The sequence below is a fragment of the Pezoporus flaviventris genome, unplaced genomic scaffold (genome assembly GCF_033815535.1).
Source record: "Pezoporus flaviventris isolate CSIRO_AGI_PZ_B2104156 unplaced genomic scaffold, CSIRO_AGI_Pfla_v1 ptg000029l, whole genome shotgun sequence".
Classification (NCBI taxonomy): domain Eukaryota; kingdom Metazoa; phylum Chordata; class Aves; order Psittaciformes; family Psittacidae; genus Pezoporus; species Pezoporus flaviventris.
Window position 1 is genome coordinate 17,038,377 of NW_026892577.1, and position 25,706 is coordinate 17,064,082.

The following is a 25,706-nucleotide window of genomic DNA, read 5'->3' on the forward strand; positions in this document are numbered from 1 at the left end:
TTGCCACCAAGAAGAGCCTTTAGCTCTGCTGTTGGCGGCAACCCAGCAGGTGTTGAGCAGTGGGGACACATGCCATGCCAGACTTTGATGTGAGGGATGGCCTCCTTTGGTATAAGGGGGACATCCAGGAGGGAAGGACAGGCCAAGCAGCCTGTGGTTGGCAGGAGAAATGATCTAGTCCATATCCCCTGCTCACGCAGGGTCACCTAAGCAGGTTTCATCATTAGCATAAGTAACTATTATAAGTAATTATAATAATATAATGCATTATAAAAGTAAATCCCCTGTCAGGTTAACTTCCTTGACCTTTTGGAGACTAAACGAGCAATTAACCACATCTTGCAAATGACTGAAGAACTTCAGTGATTTCATCTTTTTTCAACTGAATTATGTTTTGAGTCCTGTAAGTTCATACATTAATATTTAACCGAGCTTTTTGAGCTAACTGGTCAAGTGTCATTTCTGTGATCTGAAAATTAATGATGTGCATATAAATAAGGGTGGATTTACAGCTTCGACATCAGGCTCTTCTGACACTTGACTTCTCGTTCTCAGTCAACCATGGAGCTCCTGGGAATGACCACTATTTTCTTGCTGATCTGCATCTCATGCATTCTTCTTGTCACCACATGGAGAAACATCTCACAAAATGGGAAGCAGCCTCCTGGACCCATCACACTTCCCCTCCTGGAAACATATTCCAGCTGAACCCAAAGAACTTGCTTGAGAGCTTGAGAAAGGTAAGGGACTCCTTCTTTCCTAAGTTGTCTCCATTGCTTATAAAACAAAGTCAAGTCTAGACTGTCTCAGTTTAACTCACAAACTTAATTTGCATTCACCAAATGTCAGACTCAAACAGAAACAAAATGTTTCCCGGAAATGCATGCTTCTGAAGCCTATGTATTCCAATGATATTATATCTAAGTCTATGTAGTTCAAGTCTAAGTCTATATATTTGCAATAATCATACTATGCTGTTCTTTGTGTTCCTATTTCCTACAGCTTAGTGAGAAGTATGGTCCGGGCTTCACAATATATTTAGGGCCCACAAAAGGTTGTGGTGCTGTATGGCTATGATGTTGTGAAAGAAGCTCTGATTGATCAGGCAGATGACTTCAGCAGAAGAGGCAACCTGCCACCCTTTAAAAGATTCTTCAAAGGCACAGGTATATCCCCAGTAATGTTAGCACAAAAATACTTTCAGTGCTTCAGCAACACCGAGGAGGAATAGCTGAGAGGGCAGTGGAGAAGGGAATGGTGGATTTCATTTACTCCTTTTAGCAATAAAAAGCTAAAAGCCCCGGAGTCAAGTGGTCTCCTGGAGAACTCTCTAAGGTCCCAGGCTGGATTCACTGAGTGCCTTTTCATTTTCAGCGTGCTTCAAATTCTGACTAAAATTATGCTCATCAATTATGATTCTAAGAACTTAGGTTCATTCTCCCATTTATGAAAATATTGACAATATACACACAGCAAAAGTAACCAACAGAAGGGAGTTCCAGAGATAACAAAGATGAGATAATATAGGCTGTGCCAGTCAGGGCCACATTCAAGATTAGGCCTTGGACTTATTCACTAGGGCAGTTCTGAGTACATTTTCTGCTGATTTTAAGTGTCTGTGGCCAAGAAATATTCAGTGCCAGTGCTACTTTCTTATTTGCATCCAAACGTATGTTTCCTCATGGAGGTCTCTTTTCCCTTCATCAGGTATTGTGACCAGCAATGGGGAGACCTGGAAGCAGCTCCAACGATTTGCACTCACCACCCTGAGGGATTTTGGGATGGGGAAGAGGAGCAGTGAGGGGCGAATCCAGGAGGAAGCTTATTTTCTGGTGGAGAGGATCAGGAGCACACATGGTAGGACTGGGGTTTGTGCTTACTGTGATATGCAGCATATCTGCAGTGAGACAAGGAGGGTGTAGTGCTGCTTTACTAAATCTATGACCCAAGAAGTAGGCATATGGTTGGAAAGGAACTTAAGATCATCTATTTCCAATCCCCCTGCCATGGGCAGGAGCACTTCACACTAAACCATGTGGCCCAATCTTCTGTCCAACCCATCCTTGAACACCGTCAGGGATGGAGTTTTCACAGTTTCCCTGGGCAGCCCATTCCAGTGCCTCACCACCCTCACAGTAAAGAATTTCTTCTTTAGCCAAATTTAAACTTCCCCTGTTTAAGTTTTAACCACTTACCCCTTGTTCTGTCACTACAGTCCCTAATGAGGAGTCCCTCCCCACCATCCTCATAGACCCCCTTCAGATACTGGAAGGCTGCTATGAGGTCTCCATCCAGGCTTCTCTTCTCCAGGCTGAACAGCCCCAGCATTCTCAGCCTATCTTCATATGGGAGGTGCTCCAGTCCCGTGATGATCCTCGTGGCCTTCCCCGGACTTGTTCCAACAGTTCCATGTCCTTTTTATGCTGAGGACACCAGACCTGCACACAATACTCCAGGTGAGGTCTCACAAGAGCCGAGCAGAGGGGCAAGATCACATCCTTTGACCTGCTTGTGAAGCTTCTTTTGATGCAACCCAGGATACGGTTGGCTTTCTGGGCTGCGAGCACACACTGAAGCCGGCTCATGTTCATTTTCTCATCAAACAGCACCCCCAAGTTCTTCTCCACAGGGCTGCTCTGAATCTCTTCTCTGACCAACCTGTGCCTGTGCCTGGGATTGCTTCAACCCAGGTGTAACACCTTGAACTTGTCTTGGTTAAACTTCATGAGGTTGGCATCAGCTCACCTCATAAGTGCATCAAGGTCCCTCTGGATGGCATTCCTTCCCTCCAGGGTATCAACCGAACCACACAGCTTGGTGTCATCGGCAAACTTGCTGAGGGCGCACTCAATCCCACTGTCCATGTTCAGCGACAAAGACGTTGAACAAGATTGGTCCCAGCACTGATCCCTGACGGACACCACTCGTTACTGGTCTCCAACTGGACATTGAGCCATTAACCGCAACTCTTTGTGTGCAGCCATCCAGCCAGTTCTTTATCCAGAGTGGTCCACCTATCAAATGGATGTCTCTCCCATTTACAGACAAGGATGTTTTGTGGGACCATCTAGAACGCTTTGCACAAGTCCAGGGAGATGACATCGATTGCTTTGCCCCTTTCCATCAGTTCTGTACTCCCATCATGGAAGGCCACAAAACTGGTCCGGCAGGATTTCCCCTTAGTGAAGCCATGCTGGCTATCACCAAGCACCTTGTTTTTCATGTGCCTTAGCATGCTGTCCAGGAGAATCTGCTCCAAGATTTTGCCAGGCACAGAGGTGAGACCTACTCATCTGTAGTTCCCTGGATCATCCATTTACCCCTTCTTGAAAATGGCGGTTATATTTCCCTTTTTCCAGTCGTCCAGAACTTCACCTGACTGCCATGATTTTTCAAATATGATGGACTGTGGCTTAGCAGCTTCATTTGCCAGCTCCTTCAGGACCCACGGATGGATTTCATCAGGACCCATGGACTTGTGCACGTTCAGATTTTTAAGATGGTCTCAAACCTGATCCTCTTCTACAGTGGTCATCAGGTCTTCATTCTCGCAGTCCCTGTGTCTGCCTTCGAAGACTTGGGTGGTGTGGTCAGAGCATTTGCCAGTGATGACCGAGGCAAAGAAGTCATTAAGAACCTCAGCCTTCTCCAAATTCAGGGTAGCCAGTTCTCCTGATAGTTCTGGAGGGGGCCCGCGTTGTCTCAAGTCTGTCTTTTATTTGCACTGTACCTATGGAATCGCTTCCTGCTATCTTCCACATCCCTAGCCATATTTAATTTTAACTGGTTTTTAGCTTTCCTAACCTGGTCCCTAGCTTCCTAGACAACATTCCTATATTCTCCCTAGGCCGCCTGTCCTTGCTTCCACCTTTTATAAGCCTTTTTTTCCCTCTAAGTTTCCTCAGCAGCTCCTTATCCATCTATGGAGGTCTCCTGGCTCTCCTGCTCTGCTTCCTCCTAGTTGGGATGTAACACTCTTGTGCTTGTAGCAGGTGATCTTTAAATACCAACCAACAGTCTTGGGGCTGTTGCAATGGGAACAGGGGCTATAAGCTATTTTTGAGGGCAAGGTATAAGGTAATCACCTTGGTTTTAACCTATAAATGCATTTTCTGGTAACATATAAAACAATGTTTCTTCTTAGTATCTCTCCTGACAGTGGCACAGTAGCAGCCTGGACCACAGGTTTCCTTCCCAAAGCCAGTCTTCAATGCGCGCTTATTCTGCAGGGAGTGGGGAGGGGGACAAGACAATGGGTCTAAAAGGATGCTGAAACATCACTGCTTTCCATGAGCCACTAGGAAATTTAGTCTGGCTTCACAGATAAACATTCCTGCTACAGATCAGGGAAAATACTCTCACCTGCATTGCTCTTATGCTTTTACTAGCACAGCAGTGCTGTACATCCTAGGCACTACTGTAAGCCTCCACCTCTGGCTCACGTTGTTATGGCATCTTTTACTGTGTACTAAAAGCCTTTGTATGCAAAAAGTAAGTAAGTCATTTTCTGACTCCTCTTTTTGGGGGGATTTGATACCTTTTCATGTTGTTGTTTCTCCTCTTGAGACCTTGAAATGCACCCTGTCACTGCCTGAAATTGTAACTTTACTTTCTTTCCTGGGTCTAATCTTGCTTTTTAAACCAGACTTTGATCACAGGCATTCAAATCCCTAGAAGGGGTTTATACTGTTGAGGTTACATTAATATAGTTCATAAACAGGGTGAAGTAACCTAAACACATGGCTCAGGCAAAGTCCTTCTGTTTTCATCAGGTTTTGGTGGGAATCTTTAGGCCATTTCTAGTAACCAGTCTGTAAGTTCAGATGACACAAGACAGATTTGTGTCATCTGAAAAGAAACCAATCCCCCCAGACCACTGCTCTCCTGAGAAAACGTCAAAAGATATAGTTAAACGACTGATACATGGAAATTATTTCACTTCAAGTAGAGAAGAAAAATTTGAGTAAGCCCTTCACCATCCTCTCGAAGGACTGCAAAACTCTGGGTCTCAAGAGGATGCAAAGCTCTTGGTAGTGTCAGAGGAGGGGAGGATACCTGAAACACTGAAAGCAATATACCTCGGTTTTTTTTTGTTGTTGCAGACAAACCCTTGAACCCCGGCAGATTCCTGACCCATGCTGTCTCCAACATCATCTGCTCCATTGTCTTTGGGGATCGGTTTGACTATGTGGACAAGAAATTTTTAACTTTAATTGATTTTCTATATGAAGTACCAGAACGCTATACAAACACAGGGGTTTACAGTTATATTGAATACATTTGTTAATGATGATAATATTTAATTAATGGATAATTATTCATGTTATTATTTTTAAGTAGATTGGATTTTCCCAAATTTGGATAAATTTTCTGAAAGCCAAAGAGCAGTTAAATAACCAGTTCCTGTTGTTTCTTCTTACCTTATGGAACTGCTGTTGCATGTCCATAGAAGGATATAATTGCAGGAGTTGCTCAACTGACATTCATTCTTGACTATAGTGAAACCATAAAGTAAAGTGCATTAAAATCCACTTGAAAAATAGTACTTCCAAGACAGTTGAATTGCCTCATTTTCCTAGTTAACAGTTAGGGAACATTTTATGCTCTCCACATTAATCAGAAAGTGCTTTTCCATCATTTTGTTTTTACAGCTACACAATTTCTTCCCAACTCTCATGGATATTTTACCCGGGCCTCATCAAGAAATGTTGAAAAATATTGATGAAGTTGATAAATTTGTTTTAGAAATCACAGCACAATGCCAGGAAACCTGGGATCCTAGTTGTCCTCGAGATTTCATCGATGCTTTCCTTAACAAAAGGGACCAGGTAATTTTAACAGCTAGAGATTTACAGGCTTATAAGAAAACCACCACTTGAATCCCACCTTCTTGCCAGTTGTGGCAGGGCACTGGGTTGTTGCAAATACAAAGGGAAACTTGCTTTTCTTGGCACATCAACTTCACTCTATCCTCTCCACTTTCTTATCTAGGACATTTAAACACAGAATTAACAACTGTAGCCATCTAAATTTGATGGAATTCCATGCTCCTCCCATATTAAAAAAGGTTTAAGTTGTCATCTAGTAAAAGTTCCATTCTGAAAACACTTTGCCAAATCTTCTGCCAGGAGAAAGGGAATGGTCACTCAGAATTCACAGTTGAGTACCTGACCAGAACCACGCTTGATTTGTTCCTCACGGGAACAGGGACCAACAGCACCACCCTGAGACATGCACTTCTGATTCTCCAGAAATACCCAGAGATACAAGGTAATAGAAAAGGAAATAAATAAAAACTTTAGCAGGTCATGGGATCAGTTTGGACAATTCCTGTCACTACCACATGTGGCAATGGTTCCCTGACTAAGGAACCCTTCATTTGCAGTGTAGACATGTGTATTACTCTAAGTTCTATTCACAGAAAAGAGATACTACTACTAAGTACATTCCTGTATTGATGGTGCCCTAAAAGCAAGTTTTGCTGTAAACGTAGGAGAGGTTTAAGCAAACAGATGTGGGACTTGACCATTCAACACTTACTCATTTCCTAACAGAGAAAGTTCAGAGGGAGATTGACCGTGTGATCGGCCTAGACCGAAGCCCCTGCATGGCAGATCGGAGCCAGATGCCCTACACAGATGTTGTGATCCATGAAATCCAGAGATACATTGATTTAGTTCCACTTAATGTCCCACGTACCATCATCAAAGACACCAAGTTCAGAAACTGTTATTCCAAAGGTCTGAAAGAACTCATAACCTTTTGAGAACAATGACGTGTTCTATTCACTGTATTTTATTTTATTTTCAAAGACACTGAAATTTGATCCAGAATTCAATAGTTTTGTTCGCAAGGGGATTCTGCATGTTATTCAGTTCAATGCTTTGTACCTGAAAAAAAAGGAAAAAAAAATAAAAGGAACATTTAATCCTCTCTGTGAAGAGGGAGATGGCTTTCTATTTGATTTTATTTTTCAAGTAAATATAAGCAAACTTCTAATTTATTTAGAAGAAATATTAAATACTCTAATCACACTCATCATTAACATCCACAAAAAAAGCGCAACTTTGCCATATTATTGGCACACATTTTGAGACATTAAATGCTTATTTTAAAGTGGTTAAGCTTTGACTACCCCTCTACTACACTCTGGGAAAATCTCAGTGATTCTTTGCTTTAAAATGTCTCCATTTTAACTTTTTCTACTCTTCTTGTTAATACAGGACACTACAGTATTTCCTATGCTGGGTCCCATCCTACATGACAGCAAAGAATTTCCAAATCCAGAAAAATTTGACCCAGGACATTTCCTGAATGCAAATGGTACATTTAAGAAGAGTGACTTCTTCATGCCATTCTCTGCAGGTAAGATCTCTTTCTATTTCATATTCTAGACTATCCTCTCCTAAGACCTCTTTAGTGGCTCTGTCCCCATGGCCTGTACAGTGATGTCTGTTGACCTATTAGAGGCACTTCTGGGCAGCTCTGATACCTACACTAGAGTTTCAGCTGACTTTCCTTTTTAGCAATCACAGAGATTCCTCCAATGCATTCTACAAGAAGAGACGTACAAGGTAGGACTCATCCACGCAACTCTCTCTCCAAGCAGAAAATGAGAAACCAAAGCCTTCAAACTGCCTTTGCCCACTGAGCACTTTCAATGTTCTTGACGCTTAGCTCCTAGTTTAATTTGTTTACCTGAAATGCTGCATGTCCATTCTGAGATGCTTGAACTTTCATGGAACAATGGTTTAAAATACCCCACTCTGCCCTCACCTTTTATCATTTTCCACTTGCAGGCAAAAGCATCTCTGCAGGAGAAGGTCTGGCCCAGATGGAGCTATTCATATTTCTAACATCCATCCTGCAGAACTTTACTTTGTAATTACAATGGGATCACTGACTGAACCTGCCAATCGGTCTTGCCTGGTGACATTATTCCCCAGCACTTTTGTCTTACAGTTACAAATGAACACAACAGCAGCTTGCATTTTGGGAGCTGAGTGAAAATATGTGGTTCATCCTGCAGGGTTCATGTCAGGAAAGAGCAGGAAAATAATGGCAAACCTCTTCCAGACAGTCACTGGGGAGCTCAGTGGTTAGGATAGAGGTACATGTTTCACTACCACTGCAAGAAAGGAAGGTGACATTTACTCCAGGTGCATTTGGGCAATGTATAAGCAGGTATTGGGGTCTGAGTGAAATTCTATACTTTGAATTAAACAAAAAAAGTCATTGAATCATAGAACAGGCCAGATGGGAGGGGATCTTGAAAGATCATCTAATCCAACCTTTGTGGAAAAGGGAGCCTATCTGCTGCCTTCAAGGGACATTCATCCAAGAGGCACTGACGTAATGCCAATCTGAGCAGTAACAATGCCCGTCAAAGCAGCCCCTAGCAAAGTTCAGGTTCTGCACACTCCCATGTGGGAAGAAAACAGATAGGTATTTCAGGGTCAGGTGTTACTCAGTAAAGTTATTCCTTCCTTTAGATCTTGTTAAAAATCAGACTTGGTGCATTTGTTGCAATCACGGCTATGATGTTTGAGTAATCAATGTTTGATCTAAAGTTCCCAGCTAATAATTTTAGAGAGAATGACCACTTCCAAAGCTATCATTGCCTACCTCCTTTGGTGTACCAGACACACCTTGGACAGTAGTGAGTTCTCAGTGAGCTTAAGGGATGACCCCAGTTCAGAGAAAATGTTCTGAGGATGCAGACCAGCTGCAGCTTGCTGCCTAGGTAGACTGGCTCTGGAGACCCTTACCACTTTTCTCCATCCTACTGACACGTTTCTGTCTCTCTGCTGGTATTCACCCTTCCCAGGACATTTGACTTTCTCACAGCCTTTTCCTATTCCCTCCCCACAGGCTGTTCTCTCCAAACTCTCCAGACAGCTCTCTCAAACTGTGGACAAAACCACCACAAACTCTTCCTCTAGAGCAGCTGATTTGACACCTTTTGTCCTACCACGTGTCTTTAATCCAACTTTTCTGTGCCAGACAACACCACACAGCTTCTGGGTAGAGAAGAGGACGAATTACAGGAGCAACTGAACTGAAGACTCATTTAAAGGGCCAATATTTGTCTAGGATGTTCAACTACTCAGTAGAACAGACCAATCACTGTAGGACCTAATTCGTGTTTTGTAGGTAACTGGATGTTGTTAGAGTTTCAGTAGAATTGTGTCAGCATGGGTCCTCTTTGGCTCTATAGGAATTTTCCATAGTCCTTATATGGAGAATTTACCAAATTTCAGCTCCCCCTAGTTCTTAGTGGGTACTGAATGCTTAACACCCTTTGACAGATGAAACATCCCTGTTCTGCCAGTAGATGAATAAAAAGCTCTGCTCAGGAGCTGACACCACGTGGATCACTTCTATAGCATTTTGAGTCCCCACCACAGAACCTCTGAAAATCTAGGGAACACAAAACATGGGTTCCAAGCTTCCAAGAAGGACACATTTTGTGGTGCATTTTGTGAATGTGGGCTATGCATTGCATCCTTGTGCTCCACACCAATTGGGGAACAACTATATAGAGGCAACTATCACTGAGTTTTGGAGAATATCCTGTCAGACACAGGTCTGGTCCTAACCATCACATAGACGCCTGGCCTATGACGTCAGTCGCTAGTTCCAGTCCTCACGCAACTCCTCTGACTTGTCAATGTAACAACATCAGGCAGAGATCTTAGTCTGCCACAGGCAGATCAAGAACATTCTAGATATCACATTAGTTTCTAAAAAGAGATCTAGCAGTAGGTAAGTCCAAGGAAGTGAATACACCATTAGCAGCAGCTAATAACCCATCTGAAACTAGGAGGTTTAAAAAGAAAGAGCACAGCCTGTACCAGAAAGTGTCTGTCTAATTACAATGGGATCACTGACTGAACCTGCCAATCGGTCTTGCCTGGTGACATTCTTCCCCAGCACTTTTGTCTTAAAGTTACCAAATGAACACAACAGCAGCTTGCATTTTGGGAGCTGAGTGAAAATATGTGGTTCATCCTGCAGGGTTCATGTCAGGAAAGAGCAGGAAAATAATGGCAAACCTCTTCCAGACAATCACTGGGGAGCTCAGTGGTTAGGATAGAGGTACATGTTTCACTACCACTGCAAGAAAGGAAGGTGACATTTACTTACCACACAGTGCGAGATCCTGGCAAGTGCCATCAGGATGTCTGCTCCTTCTCTTTCTTGTGTCTTCAATATGGATCTTACAGACAGAGTAACGCATCCTCCCTCGTTTCTCCCATTGCCAGTTCCTTTTCTTTCCTTCTTCCCTGTACAAAGCCGGATCTCTCTTATGTCAGTATCTGTCTAGGAAAGAAATGGCGAATGCTGGTGTCTGCTAACGAATCCACCAGAGGCTTAGAGCTTGGGATATATCACTCTCCTGCCTCAAGAAGAAGTGAACCTGCCATGCAAAACCAGAAGTGCTGAATGTATCAAGGCAAGAGCTGTGTCTAATATTACCAAATATATGGCACAGCCTAGTTCTGTCATTCTTGCTCAATATCAGTAATAGCTGTTCTCTAACAGTGTTGCTGGAGAGCTCAATGTGCCAGGAGGTGGCCAGTAGGAACAATGAGAAATTCTCAGGCAAGCAGGATTTGAACACGAACTTGTGCGCAGAGGGAGCTTCTTCATGCCCTTCTACCTAAGCATTTATTTAAACCAAGAGGTGACCTAATGCAAAGGCAGAAGTACCGAACACAAGTGAGCACACCGTATCCAAGTAGCAGAGTTTGCATGTTTGGGGTCTGATTTCATGGAGACAAGGATAAATTAGCGCTAGTTAAAGCAAACAAGCAAAAAGATAAATAAAACTTTAGTGATCTGGTGTTGGCCCCAGCAGTCAGAAATGTGATGGACTATGATTACCAGCTCTGTTGGAAAAGAGGGCCTGGTAGGGGAAATAAGGGCTCATCTTGCTGGTGCTGGTATTGTCCAAGTCTGTAAATAGATAGATTTTAATATAATATTGCTGCCCTTTAGTGCTTTGGAAAAGAATCTACTCACAATTACTAGTTGTAAACAGATAAAAATAAACTACTTCCAAAATAATCTCTACTCACATGTGCTTAAAAAGACAAACCAAACCAAACCCAAATGACTAAACACTTCAAACACTCTGCTGCTTCTGATTTTACAAGGGATAGCACAGGCCTGTGAGAAGCAGCTGAAAATAATCACTTCAGATCCCTTTCCCCCCTGACCTTCCAAAGCAAGTTATTGCATATCTGTTCAAGTAAAAACAATTACTGTGTTAGAAATCTCTTCACACAAATGAGAACTGTACATCTGCAGTCTCTGGGGACATCAAACAGAAGCAGCAACACTTTCTCCAGTGTCCCCATGATGTCACTGTATAGGAGAATTAACCTTCCCAGTGTTTGCCAGGCAAAGGCATACTCAGATACTCAGAATTTAATTCTTCAGCAGGTAAAGCTCTTCTCTCCTGCCACCGCTGAAGGCAGTCAGCATCTTATCCATTTTTTATCCATCTGTCTGGACAACTGCAACATCAGCTTTTAATTTTCAAGAAAGGTCTAGCAGTAAGGGAAGGAAATTCAGGTCTTGTTGTCAGATCACAGAATGGACACCCTTGTCGGAGTTTTGCCTCTAGTTTCCAGAGTGGGTACGAACAAATCTCTATAGATTAGATTATATATATGTAGTATGGAGTGCCTTGTTCTTTCTCTCCAGTGAGAAGACTTGCAATAGCTGATCTTCTTTGGCATATGTTGAAAAACCAGATGATGTTTTCATATATTGTTCTTTCATTTATATTTCCTTGATTCTATGACATCTGTGGCTTTTGCCTTTGCAATGCCATTCTACCAAGTCGTGGTATATCTAGCATATTAATATATTGAAATGAAAGAAGAAGTGCCTGTTTCACATGAACAGTTCATGCCATAAACAGTTCATTGGCAGTTGTAATATTGGCAGCATTACAGATGCTATCTCATTTCACATCACACAGATTCAGTTCTCTGTCTTCACTGTGATCACTATAAATTGTACATCACAGGGAATGTGACTAAGTAGGAATGCCCGTCCTACATTCGTACCTGTATACTTGGCAACTCATGTAAACTCTTTTTCTTTATTTTGCCTGTATGTAAGATTGCTATGGTGATCTTTGCATACTTTATAAAACAACATCAAGATGCAAGCTGCTGTTCAGCTAGGAAATGGCACTGGGAGAATCCAAGTATTTAATTTGCCCTCTCTTGCCACAAAGGAGAGCTCTGTAAGCACTGCTGGGGTTCTGGTAAAGTGTTGTAGGGTCAGTCTACCCTTCCCCCACCTTGTTACTGACAGTGGAAATTTCCAAGGTTTTTGGCCAGCTCTGACTTCAGTCCATAATATGTTTCATATAAATGAGTGAAATAAAACAGATATGTACAAGACATTTGGGATTATAGGGCTTGTAGAAACAGGTTTTTCATTGAATGGTGTTCTTCTGGGATCATAGATAAACAACATTTCAGCATTCTACGTCTTTATTTTGCAATATATATCGTAATTTCACAAAACTTCCTTATAATCACACAGGAGAGGACCCATCTGCCCAGCCATTGTTAAACTCCATCCCCACCGTAGGAGACAATATGTACTGGGGCAAGAATAGAGGAGATGATCATCTTCTAACAGAAAAATCCCCACTGGTTTATGCTTTGCAGTACAAACAGGTGACGATAAAACTGAGAATACGGAAGAGAGAGATACACAGTAATTGTTTTTACTTGAACAGATACGCAATAACTTGCTTTGGAAGGTCAGGGGGGAAAGGGATCTGAAGTGAATATTTTCAGCTGCTTCTCACAGGCCTGTGCTATCACTTGTAAAATCAGAAGCAACAATTTGAAGTATTTGTTCATGTGGGTTTGGTTTGTCTTTTTAAGCCCATTTGAGTAGAGATTATTTTACACATAGTTTATTTTAATGAGCTTTCCTTAGCCACAGGAGAGGTGCAGCAATGCAATGTAGAGGTATGTGAAGTGTATTTGAGAGACCATAAGAGATGTTCTGACTGCTGACCTGAAGTTATCGTTGGGGTCAGAAGATAATCTAGTATGTTGAGTGTCCCTGTACCGTCTGTCAGTTTCAGTGTCAAGAGCAGTGTTTTGAGTGTTGTGGATGATTGGCCATTGCCGCCTTATCTTCAGCAACTACCAGCCTTTGCCTCAGGATACAGTAGAGGGAAGGCAGAAAAGCTATTTGTTGCTAGTCTGTTGATACAGGAAACACAAGTGGGCAAGATTCTAGGGGTGCTCTAAACTGATGTAGCTGATTTAAAATAATTGATAGCTTTATGAATTTATACCCTCCTGAATTATACCGTTTATGAATTTGTACCCACTCAGATCTATATTTAGCATTTGCCTTTATAGGTCTCGCTAATGATTTTCCTGCTTTCTGTCCATTCTTGGAAAACTCATGCTTCCCTTGCCCTGCATGTGTTTAGGGCTAGTAATTGTGGGTAAATTCTTTTCCAAAGCACTAGAGGGCAGCAACAGGATGAGCCCTCGTTTCCCCTACCGGGCCCTGTTATCCAACAGAGCTGATAATCATGGGCAATCACAGTTCTGAGTGCTGGCACCAACACCATATCACTAATGTTTCAATTGTCTTTTTGCTTGTTTGTTTTAATGAGTCCTCATTTATCCTTGTGTGCATGAAAGCAGACCCCAAACACGCAAAGTCTGCCACTTGGATATGGTCTGCTGGCTTGTGCTGAGTACTTCTGCCTTTGCATTATATCACCTCTTGGTTTAAATACATGCTTAGGTGGAATGGCACAAAGAAGCTCCCTCTGTGCACAAGTTCGTGTTTGAGTCCTTCTTCCCTGAGGCTTTCTCATTGTTGCTGCTGGCCACCTCCTGGCACATTGAGCTCTCCAGCAGCACTGTTAGAGAACAGCTATTACTGATATTGAGCAAGAATGACAGAACTGAGCTGTGCCATCTATTTGGTGACATTAGACACAGCTCTTGCCTTGATACACTCAGCACTTTTGGTTTTGCATGGCAGGTTCACTTTTACTTGAGGCCGGATAGCAATACATCCCAAGCTCTAAGCCTCTGGTGGATTTGTTAGCAGACACCAGCATTTGCCATTGCTTTCCTAGGCAGATACTGACATAAGAGAGATCCGGCTTTGTACAGGGAAGAAGGAAAGAAAAGGAACTGGCAATGGGAGAATCCAGGGAGTATATTTTATTCTGTCTGAAAGATCCATATTGAAGACATGAGAAAGAGAAGGAGCAGGCATGCTTATGGCACTTGCCAGGACCTCACACTGCACGGGAAGTAATGTCACCTTCCTTTCTTGAAGTGGTAGTGAAACATGTACCTCTATCTTAACCACTGAGCTATTCAGTGATTTTCTGGTAGAGATTTATTTGCCTCTGCCTTTGTAATTATTTTCCTGCTCTTTCCTGACATGAACCCTGCAGGATGAACTGCATATTTTCACTCACCTCCTGAAATGCAAGCTGCTGTTGTGTTCATTTGGTAACTGTAAGACAAATGTACTGGGGAAGAATATCACCAGGCAAGACCGATTGGCAGGTTCAGGCAGAGATCCCATTGTAATTAGACAGGCATTTTCTGGTGCAGGCTGTGCTTTTCTTTTTAAACCTCCTAGTTTCAGATGGGTTATTAGTTGCTGCTAATGGTGTATTCACTTCCTTAGACTTACCTACTGCTAGATGTCTTTTGCAGGTGCTGCTCCTGAAGTGTCTTTTCCTTCCCATAAATGTCATAGCTTATGATTTCTTCTGTACTTTTTGCTTTCTTGATTGGAAACAGCATATAGAAAACCATGAACAAAAGCAGTCAGTGCCCCCTCATTTTACCTGTGTTTTCAGGTAATAATGATATCAAGTTGTCTAGGGGAAAGTCAAAAGCAGGATTTGGTGTGCTAAGAGATGATCTGGAACTCCTAGGGGTCTTCTTGATGCTCTCACCATATTCACCCTTTCTGATGTTTTCTCACCCAAGACTTTGCTCAGTGAGAGAGCACACAGGTAACCACCATGGTTTGTGTTTGAAGTCTTTATTCTCAGAAGCAATACATGTATCTGCTCTCTCCTAGCATGGCTATTTTTCACATCTGGCTAAAAAATGCACACGCTTTTAGAAACTAATGTGACCTCCAGAATGTTCTTGATCTGCCTGTGTCAGACTGAGATCTCTGCCTTCTCTTGTTACACTGACAAGTCAGAGCAGTTGCATGAGGACTGGAACTGAAGATTGACTTCTTAAGCCAGGGGTCTATGTGGTGGTTAGACCTGTGTCTGACAAGATGTTATCTAAAAGCCTGTGATAGCTGAATGTATACAGCTGCTCCACAACTGGTGTGGAGCACAGGGATGCAATACACTGCTCATATTCACAAAATGCACCACAAAACCTCTTGAAAAGGGTGTAAGGTGGTCAAAAGTTCTGAGAAGAATGAATATCAGCAGAGAGACAAAAACCTGTCAGTAGTTTGGAGAAAAGTGGTAAGTGTCTCCAGAATCAGTCTATCTAAGCTGCAACCTGCAGCTGGTCTGCAGGCTCAGAGCATTTTTCTCTGAGCTGGGAACATCCCTCAAGCCCTCTAAGAAGTCACTACTGTCCAAGGTGTGTGGGGTAGGTCACACCCCACACGAGGTGGGGAAAAGGATAGCTCTGGAAGTGATCATTCTCTCCAAAATCATTATCTGGGAACTTTAGAACAAACATTGATTATTCAAATCTCAAAGCCTTGATTTCAACATATACAAATGTTCCCAGTCTGATTTTCAAGAAGAACTAAATGCAAGAATGGCTTCACTGAGTCACGTCTGACCCTGAAATACCTGAGAGATACCTGAGGCAGGGTCTGTGGAAACCGTGGAGTAGAAGTGTCTGGTCCTGCTGTGCTGAGAGGATCAAGTGATAAGGACAGCAGCAGCAGTGCTCAGAGCACTAGTCCACACACCCTGACTTGTCAGCATGTCAGAAACCAGGTGGGAACCTCACCCAGGAGAGGTGTGCACAAAGGAGAGCCTGTCTCCTCTTGCACAGGGAGCTGTCTCCTTCCCTATGTAGATTACTACTCTGTCTCTTGTTTGGAGCTAGCCATGACGATTATAAAAGCACCATACAATTTTCTTGATTAAATATGTTTTTCACTATAAAGCATCTAGCAAATTATCTGAGTGTTTCAGTATTAACAGATTGAGAAATGACTGTCATTCATCCAGAGACTTTCATGAGTGTGGCATGTGACAGCAGTCTCCACTTGGTTAGCGTGGAACAAAAGAGACCTCATAAGGTTGGGGCATATTAGCCACAGAGGTAATTATAGGGGTAATGTCAATGTCCTTGTGATCCACAACAGGTTTCAAAGTAAAGTTCTGCAGGATGGATGTTAGAAATATGAATAGCTCCATCCGGGCCAGACCTTCTCCTGCACAGATGCGTTTGCCTGCAAGCGGAAAATAAGAAAATGTGAGGAAGAGTGGGGTAGTTTTAACCATTGTTCCATGAAAGTTCAAGCATCTCAGAATGGACATGCAGCATTTGGGGCAAACAAATTAAACTAGGAGCTAAGCATCAAGAACATTGAAAGTGCTCAGTGGGCAAAGGCAGTTTGAAGGCTTTGGTTTCTCATTTTCTGCTTGGAGAGAGAGTTGTGTGGATGGTTCCCACTTCCTACATCTGTTGTGCCACAGTTCAGTGGAAGAGTTTCTGTGATCGCTAAAAAGGGAAGTCAACAGAAACTCCAGTACACGGATCAGAGCTGCCCAGAAGTAACTGTAATGGATCACCAGACATCACTGTACAGGCCATGGTGACAGAGCCACTAAAATCTTTAAAGAGGTCTTAAGGGAGGATAGCCTAGTATATGAAATAGAAAGAGATCTTACCTGCAGAGAATGGCATGAAGAAGTCACTCTTTTTAAATGTACCATTTGCATTCAGGAAATGTCCTGGGTCAAATTTTTCTGGATTTGGAAATTCTTTGCTATCATGTAGGACTGGAGTCAGCAGAGGTAATACCATTGTGTCCTGAATTAACAAGGAGAGGGGAAAAATGTTAAACTGGAGAAATTTTAAAGCAAAGAAGCATTGAGAATTTCCCAGAGTAGGTGGGTACTCAAAGCTTAACCAGTTTAAAATGAGCATTTCATAAATCAAAATGCATGCCATTAGTATGGCAAACATGACCTTTTTGTGTGAATTTTAGTGGTGAGCCTGATTAGATTATTGAATATTTCTTCTAAATAAATTAGAATTTTGCTTATATCTACATGAAAAAAATCAAATAGAAAGCCATCTCCCTCTTCACACAGAGGACTAAATGCTTCTTAAATTTTTTTTTCCTTTTTTCAGGTACAAGGCATTAAACTCAGTAATATGCAGAATCCCCTCGCAGACAGAATTATTCTAATTCTAGATCAAATTTCAGTGTTTTTGAAAATAAAATAAAATACAGTGAATAGAACATGTCATTGTTTTCAAAAGATTATGAAATTTCTCAGACCTTTGGAATGAAATAGCTTCTGAACTTGGTGTCTTTGATCACAGCATGTGGGACATTAAGTGGAACTAAATCAATGAATCTCTGGATTTCATGGATTACAGCATCTGTGTAGGGCATCTGACTCCGATCTGCCATGCAGGGGCTTCGGTCTCGGCCAATCACATGGTCAATCTCCTTCTGAACTTTCTCTGTTGTTAGGAAATAAGTAAGCATTGAATGGTCAAGTCCCGCACCTGTTTGCCTAAACCTCTCTCCGTATTTACAGCAAAACTTGCTTTTAGCGCACCATCGATATAGGAAAGTGCTTAGTGGTAGTATCCCTTTTCTGTGAATAGAACATAGGGTAATACACATGTCTACACTGCAAATGAAGGGTTCCTTAGGGATCTGTTGTCACATGTGGTAGTGACAGGAATCGTCCAAACTGATCCCACGACCTGACAAAGTTTTTACTTATTTCCTTTTCTATTACCTTGTATCTCTGGGTATTTCTGGAGAGCCAGAAGTCCATGTCTCAGGGTGGTGCTGGTTGTTCCTGTTCCTGCGAGGAACAAGTCAAGTGTGGATCTGGTCAGGGACTCAACTGTGAATACTGAGTGACCATTCTCTTTCTCCTGGAGGAAGATTTGGTAGAATGTTTTCAGAATGACAAATGTAAGCAGTTTGTTTGAAAAGGAAATTCCTGTACTCATAAAGTATGTTTAAAAATACATAGAATCACAGAATCATAGAATAGTTAGGGTTGGAAAGAACCTTAAGGTCATCTAGTTCCAACCCCACCTGCCATGGGCAGGGACACCTCACACTAAATCGTGTCACCCAAGCCCTCGTCCAGCCTAGTCTTGAATACTGCCAGGGATGGAGCATTCACAGCCTCCCTGGGCAACCTATTCCAGTGCCTCACCACCCTAACAGGAAAGAATTTCCTCCTTATATCCAATGTAAACTTCCCCTGTTTAAGTTTTAACCTGTTACCCCTTTTCCTATCACTACATTCCCTAATGAAGAGTCCCTCCCCAGCATCCCTATAGGCCCTATAGGATGGTGTTTTTAGTAAATAAAGCATGAAAAGTCTTTAATATGGGAGGAGCATGGAATTCCATCAAATTTAGATGGCTACAGTTGTTAATTCTGTGTTTAAAAGTCCTAGATAAGATAGTGGAGAGGACAGGATGAAGTTGATGTGCCAAGAAAAGCAAGTTTCCCCTTGTATTTGCATAAGCCCAGTGCCCTGCCACACCTACATTACCTGGTCCATTTTGTTAAGGAAAGCATCGATGAAATCTCGAGGACAACTAGGATCCCAGGTTTCCTGGTGTTGTGCTGTGATTTCTAAAATAAATTTATCAACTTTGCCAATATTTTTCAACATTTCTTGATGAGGCCCAGGTAGAAACTCCATGAGAGTTGGGAAGAAATTGTATAGCTGTAAAAACAAAATGATGGAAAAGCACATTCTGATTAATGTGGATACAATAAAGTGTTCCATAACTGTTAACTATGAAAATGAGGCAATTCAACTGTTTTGGAGGTGTTATTATTTAACTGTATCCTACTTTACTTTTACTTTATTGTTTCACTGTAGTCAAGGATGGATTTCAGTTGAGCAACTTTTGCAATTATATCCTTCTTTGGACATATAATGGCAGTTTGATAAGGTAAGAAGAAGCAGCAGGAATTAGTTATTTAACCGCTGGTTTGGCTTTCAGAAAATTTATCCAAATTTAAAATCCAATCCAGTTAAAAATAATAACATGAAAAAATTATCCATTAATAAAGTATTATCATCATTAACAAATGTATTCAATTTAACTGTACACACCTGTGTTTGTATAGTATTCTGGTACTTAGTGTTTTCTTCTAGCAAATCAATTAAAGTTAAAAAATTTTTGTCCTCATAGTCAAACCGATCCCCAAAGACAATGGAGCAGATGATGTTGGAGACAGCATGGATCAGGAATCTGCCAGGGTTGAAGGGTCTCTCTGCAACAAGAAAAAAAAAGAGGTATATCTTGCTTTCAGTGTTTCAGGCATCTTCCCCTCCTCTAGCACTACAGGGAGCTTTGCATCCTCTTGAAACCCAGAGTTTTGCAGTCCTTTGAAAGGGTGGTGAAGGGCTTACACAATTTTTCCTTCTCTACTTGAAGTGAACTCATTTCCCTGTATGAGTCGTTTAAGAATCTCTTTTGACGTGTTCTCAGGAGACCATTGGTCTGGAGGGGGTTGGTTTCTTTTCAGATGACACAAGTGTATCTTGTGTCTTCTGAACTTACAGACTGGTTACTAGAAATGGCCTGAAGATTCCCAGTGAAACCAGAAGGACTTTGCCTGAGCCATGTCTTTAGGTTACTGCACCCTATTAATGAACTCTATTCGTTTAACCTCAGTTGTATAGCTCTCTTCTAGGGATTCGAATGCCTGTGATCGAAGTCTAGTTTAAAAAGCAAGATTAGACCCAGGAAAGAAAGGAAAGTTACAATTTCAGATAGCGATAGGGTGCATTTCAAGGTCTCAAGAGGAGATACAAAGCATGAAAAGGTATCAAATCCCAAAAGAAAAACAAGGAGTCAGAAAATTTCAATTGGGCAGTATTGAGGATCAACCTATTCCAAGGAGCAATGGCAGCAACCCTTCTCTGCCTGTCTAATGACTCCCTAGCCATTGAAGACTCAGCAGATGTCTCCTCAGAGTTTGTGAATGTATAACGTCATGGTTTAAGCCCAGTCGGTAACCCAGAACCATGCAGCCGCTAGTCCACTCCCCCGCTTCTTGCTCATCCCTGCTCCCAGAGGGATGGCAAGGAGAATCAAAAGAATGTAACTCCCGCTGGTTTAGATAAGAACAGTCCAGTAACTGAGGTACAACACAAAACCACTACTGCTACCACCAATAACAATGATAAGGGAAATAACAAGGGAACAGAATACAATCACTCACCACCCGCTGACCAATACACAGCCTGACCCGAGCAGTGATCTAACCCTTCTGGGTGACTGCCCCCACTTTATATACTACGCATGACATGCTGTGGTATGGAATACCTCTTTGGTTAGTTTGGGTCAGGTGTCCTGTCCCTGACTCATTCCGACTTCCCCTCCTCCCTGGCAGAGCATGAGACTCAGAAATTCCTTGGTTAGAATAAACATTACTGAGCAATAACTAAACCCATCAGTGTTATCAGCGTTGTTCCCAGGCTGGAAGTTAAAACCACAGCACTGCACCAGCTACAAAGAAGGAGAAAAGTGGCTGTTACTGCTGAACCCAGTATGGTGTCCGCCCCTTATGCCATACCATGCATGTCATGACCAGATCCCACATTTTTCAATATGCCATCACTTTTGTCTCATATATATATATGTGTGTGTATATATATATATATATATATATATATATATACATCCACAGGGAGGGAGAGAGATCATTCTTTAGTGCCTGGACCAACCCCTATAAAGCTGCTGAGTTCATCCAGACCATGTAACAGTCTTTCAGAGTAGGAGACACAGTGTGCAGTGTTGTATTGTTGCCTGCTGATGACACTGCAGAACTCGTCTGGTTTCATCAAAGTTCATTCTTTGTTGGGATGATGGTCGGAGGGAAGTCAAGGCCAGTTGCTGGTGACCTGAAGAGATCTAGTTGGTGTGCTATAAAAGTGCAACATAGCAGGCAACAGCATATAATTGAGTTCATTGGCTGTTTTCCCCTAAAATCAAATCCCCTTGAGGTACGTATGAGACTTCCCCATCTTCCCGCATTATTCACCAAGTATATCTGGGTCCCTGAGCAAAAGCAATTCCACAAGTGGATTTGCTTTTACCTGAAGCAGGAATAACCCAGACTGTCTTCCCCAGCAAATTCTTCATGTGCACCACAGGAACTTTATCCCCTTCTACAATATGTAAAAGTTCCGACTGGGCTGGGACAACCCTGTTGACAGATCCTCCGGTGTTGACCAGCCAGGTGGCTTTCGGTAAATAAGTATCCCAATGTTTGAAAGTCCCACCACCCATTGCTCTCAGTGTAGTTTTTAACAGCCCATTGTACCGTTCGATTTTCCCAGAGGCTGGTGCATGGTAGAGGATGTGATATACCCACTCAGTGCCATGCTCTTTGGCCCAAGTGCCTATAAGGTTGTTCAGAAATCAGTCCCATTGTCTGACTCAGTTCTCTCTGGGGTGCCGTGTTGCCACAAAATCTGTTTCTCAAGGCCCAGGATAGTGTTCCGGGCAGTGGCATGGGGCACAGCTGTTTCCAGCCACCCGGTGGTTGCTTCCACCATGGTAAGCACATGGCACTTGCCTTGGCGAGTTGGTGGGAGTGTGATATAGTCAATCTGCCAGGCCTCCCCATATTTGTACTTCAGCCATCGTCCTCCATACCAAAGTTTAGCTTGCTTAACTGCAGCGCATGTTTCACACTCGTGAATAACCTGGGCAATAGTGTCCGTTGTTAAATCCACCCCTCGATCACTAAACAATCTATATGTTGCATCTCTGCCCTGATGGCCTGAAGTGTCATGGACCCACCAGGCCAAAAATAATTCACCCTTATGTTGCCAATCTAGGTCCATCTGAGCCACTTCAATCTTAGCAGCTTTATCCACTTGTTGGTTGTTCTGGTGCTCCTCAGTCACCCAACTCTTGGGTACATGAGCATCTACGTGGTGTACCTTCACCACCAGGTTATGCACCTGGGCAGCAGTATCTTGCCACAGTTGCAGCAGCCCAGATGGGTTTACCTCTGCGTTGCCAGTTGCTCTGCTTCCATTGCTGCACCCACCTCCAGAGGGCATTTCCCACCATCCATGAGTTAGTATAGAGATAAAGTACTAGCCACTTTTCTTGTTCAGCAATGTCCAAGGCCAGCTGGATGGCTTTCACCTCAGCAAACTGACTCAATTCACCCTCTCGGTCAGCAGTTTCTGCAACTTGTCTTAGGGGACTCCATACAGCTGCCTTTCATCTCCGATGTTTTCCCACAGTATGGCAGGACCCTTCAGTAAAAAAGGCATATTGCTTTTCACTTTCTGACAGTTTTTTTCCTAAAACTTTGCCCTCTGGCCAGTCCATCATGGCTTCTAGAATGCCTGGACAAACTGGGATTTCATATACGAACTCGTTGTATATTTAGTGCAGCCCACTTACTCCATGTAGCATCTGTTGCATGATGTGTAGAGGAGACCTTGCCTTTGTACATCCAGCCCAGCACGAGTAACCAGGCTGCCAGGAGGAGCTGTGCTTCAGTGCCAATCGCTTCTGAAGCAGCTCGAACCCCTTCATAGTCTACTAATACCTCTTTTTCAGTTGGGGTATAGCTGGCCTCAGATCCTCTGTATCCCTGACTCCAAAGGCCAAGGGGTTAACCTCAAGTCTCCCCTGGAGCTTTCTGCCAGAGGCTCCAGGTAGGACCATTCTCCCCGACTGCGGTGTAGAGTACATTTTTTACCTCTGGCCTGGTGCGGACTGGTCCAAGGGCTACTGCATGAACTAGCTTGTGTTTAATTTGCTCAAAGGCTTGTTGTTGCTCAGGGCCCCATTTGAAATCATTCTTCTTTCGGGTCACATGATACAGAGGGCTTACAATTAAACTGCAATTTGAGATGTGCATTTTCCAGAACCCCACAGCACGCAAGAAAGCTTGTGTTTCTTTCTGATTAGTTGGTGGAGACATTGCTGATATCTTGTTGATCACATCTGTGGGGATCTGGCGATGTCCATCTTGCCATTTTATTCCCCAAAATTACATCTCCTGTGCAAGTCCCTTAACCTTACTCCGTTCTATGGCAAAACTGGCTTTTAGCAGGATTTGGATTATTTTCCTCCCTTTCTCATAAACTTCCGCTGTATCTCCCCACGTGATAATGTCATCAATGTATTGCAGGTGCTCTGGAGCTTGCCCCTGTTCCAGTGCAGTCTGGATCAGTCTATGGCAGATGGTAGGGCTGTGTTTCTGCCCCTGGGGCAGTTGGTTCCAAGTGTACTGGACGCCCCTCCAAGTAAAAGCGAACTGTGGCCTGCACTCTGCTGCCAAACGAATTGAGAAAAATGCATTGAGCAATATCAATCGCGGCATAGCACTTGGCTGCCTTTGACTCCAGTTCATGCTGAAGTTTTAGCGTGTCCAGTACGGCAGCACTCGATGGTGGTGTGACTTCATTCAGGCCACAATAGTCTACTGTTAGTCTCCACTCACTGTTAGACTTTCGCAGTGGCCATATGGGGCTGTTAAAGGGTGAGCGGGTCCTTCTGATCACTCCTTGTCTCTCCATTCTATGAATCACCCTAAGGACAGGAATCAGGGAGTCTCAGTGCAATATTGTCGTCGGTGCGCTGCTGTGTTCGCAATTGCCACTTGTTGTTCTTCGACCTTCAGCAACCCCACAACAGAAGGATCCTCTGAAAAAACAGGCAAGGTGGACAGCTGCTCAATTTCCTCTGTCTCCAAAGCAGAAACACCAAAAGCCCATCAGTACCCTTTTGGGTCTTTGAAGTATCCTCTCCTGAAGTAGTCCATGGCAAGGATGCATGGAGCCTTTGGACCAGTCACAATGGGGTGCTTTGGCCACTTCCTCACAGTCAGGCTGATTTCAGCCTCCAGTACAGTCAACTCTTGGGATCCTCCTGTCACTCCAGAAATATAGATGGGTTCCACCCCTTGACAGCCTGCTTGCTTCAGGGTACACTGTGCACTGGTATCTACTAGATCCTTATATTCCTGTGGGACTGATGTGCCAGGCCATCTGATCCACACAGTCCGGTAAATCCAATTGTCCCCTACCTCCACCTGGCTGGAGGCATGGCCCCTCTAATAGTCATCACAACATTGGTCACTTACATCTTGTTGACAGCGATTAGGCTTCTTTGTCACAGGAGCTGGAGTAAAGACAGCTCCTCCACTGCATCTGGGAACCTGCTCACCAGAGACTGAAGCCACAGCTTTCATGGGATGATCATCTTTGACATTTGTTCTCCTCTTTGATTCATACACCCGTTCCTCCAGAGCTGAGTTAGGTTTTCCATCCCACTTTCTCATGTCTTCTCCGTGATCCCACAGGTAAAACCATGGGGTGGCCCGTGGCATATACCTCCTGTATCTTCTCTCTCGAGCAGCAAGACGCCTTTTGTTAATAGCTGAGATGTGGGTTGGTACATGTGGGGAGCTGGATAGATTGGATAGATCGTCTCTCAATTGTTTGAACTTCTGGGACAGTTTTTTCACAGTTGCAATGATGGAAGGGTTGAGATTGTCTTCAAACTCTCAGAGCTGATGAATCAGTTCATCCACTATTGGTGGTGCTATGTCATGCCAGGTCATTGATGCCTGTCCTGGGTTTAGCAGTAGCAGTCAGTTTTTCTCCTTCTTGGTAGCTGGTGCAGTGTCGTGTTTTGACTTTCAGCCTGGGAACAGTGCTGATAATACCGATGTTTTCAGTTGTTGCCAAGTAATGTTTACCCTGACCAAGGACTTTGTGAGGCTCATGCTCTGCCAGGGAGGAGGGGAAGTAGGGAGGAAGCAGAGACAGGACACCTGACCCAAGCTAGCCAAAGAGGTATTCCATACCACAGCACGTCATGCCCGGGGGGGGTAACTGGGAGTTACCCGGACAGACACAGGGTCTTCTGGGTTGGACTCGTTTCTCGGCAGGTGGTATTGTGCTCTCTTCCCTTGTTATTTTCTCTTATCATTGTTGTCGTTGGTGGTAGCGGTGGTGATTTGTGTTGTACATTGGTTGCTGGACTGTTCTTGTCTCAACCCGTAGGAGTTGCACTCTTTTGATCCTCCTCCCCGTTCCTCCGGGAGTGGGGAAGCAGAGAGCCCCGGTGCGGGGGGGGGGACGACAGACCTCGATTGTTGTCAGCTCGGCACCACTCACTGGGAATGAGTGAACAAGCTGTCTGGCTAGGTTTTAAACCACGACAATGCCAAAGGGTGGGCATATGATGCTGGTGCACTCTGTAAATTTTGGCAACGTGGGCTGTGTACATCTTTAACCTGTCTTTAACTTTATCAGGGTTCACTCTAAATTTAATCCAAGCCTGTGGCTGCTCACATACAGCAGTCCACAGCAGAGGTTCCTGGGAACAAGTGTCGATCATATAAAGGGTATCTGTGTTTCAGCAGTTAACCAAGACAAAAGAGACTCAGTGGGACTGAGCACAGGTGATGCGACAACAATGAGA

At 43.3% G+C, this 25,706-nt stretch overlaps 1 protein-coding gene and 1 pseudogene across 1 annotated transcript; one reads left to right on the forward strand and one right to left on the reverse strand.

Moving 5' to 3' along the window:
- The first annotated feature begins 528 nt into the window (after positions 1 to 528).
- Positions 529 to 6,766, forward strand: LOC133272401 (cytochrome P450 2H2-like; annotated as a pseudogene).
- Positions 6,767 to 16,067: 9,301 nt separating this feature from the next.
- Positions 16,068 to 21,271, reverse strand: LOC133272402 (cytochrome P450 2H1-like). The gene is made up of 7 exons (XM_061459564.1): positions 21,255 to 21,271; positions 19,352 to 19,544; positions 18,779 to 18,955; positions 18,002 to 18,143; positions 17,530 to 17,717; positions 16,913 to 17,054; positions 16,068 to 16,470 (listed from the first exon to the last, which is right to left on the reverse strand). Exons 1-7 carry the CDS (start codon positions 21,269 to 21,271, stop codon positions 16,289 to 16,291), a joined length of 1,041 nt encoding a protein of 346 aa, XP_061315548.1. The 3' UTR covers positions 16,068 to 16,288.
- Positions 21,272 to 25,706: the final 4,435 nt, after the last annotated feature.

Excerpts from the sequence above, each read along its gene's own strand:
- LOC133272402 (XM_061459564.1), bottom strand. Across the intron at positions 18,956-19,351 it reads AGAATACTATACAAACACAG|CTATACAATTTCTTCCCAAC; the intron begins GTGTGTACAGTT and ends TTGTTTTTACAG. Across the intron at positions 17,718-18,001 it reads GAAATACCCAGAGATACAAG|AGAAAGTTCAGAAGGAGATT; the intron begins GTAATAGAAAAG and ends TCCTAACAACAG.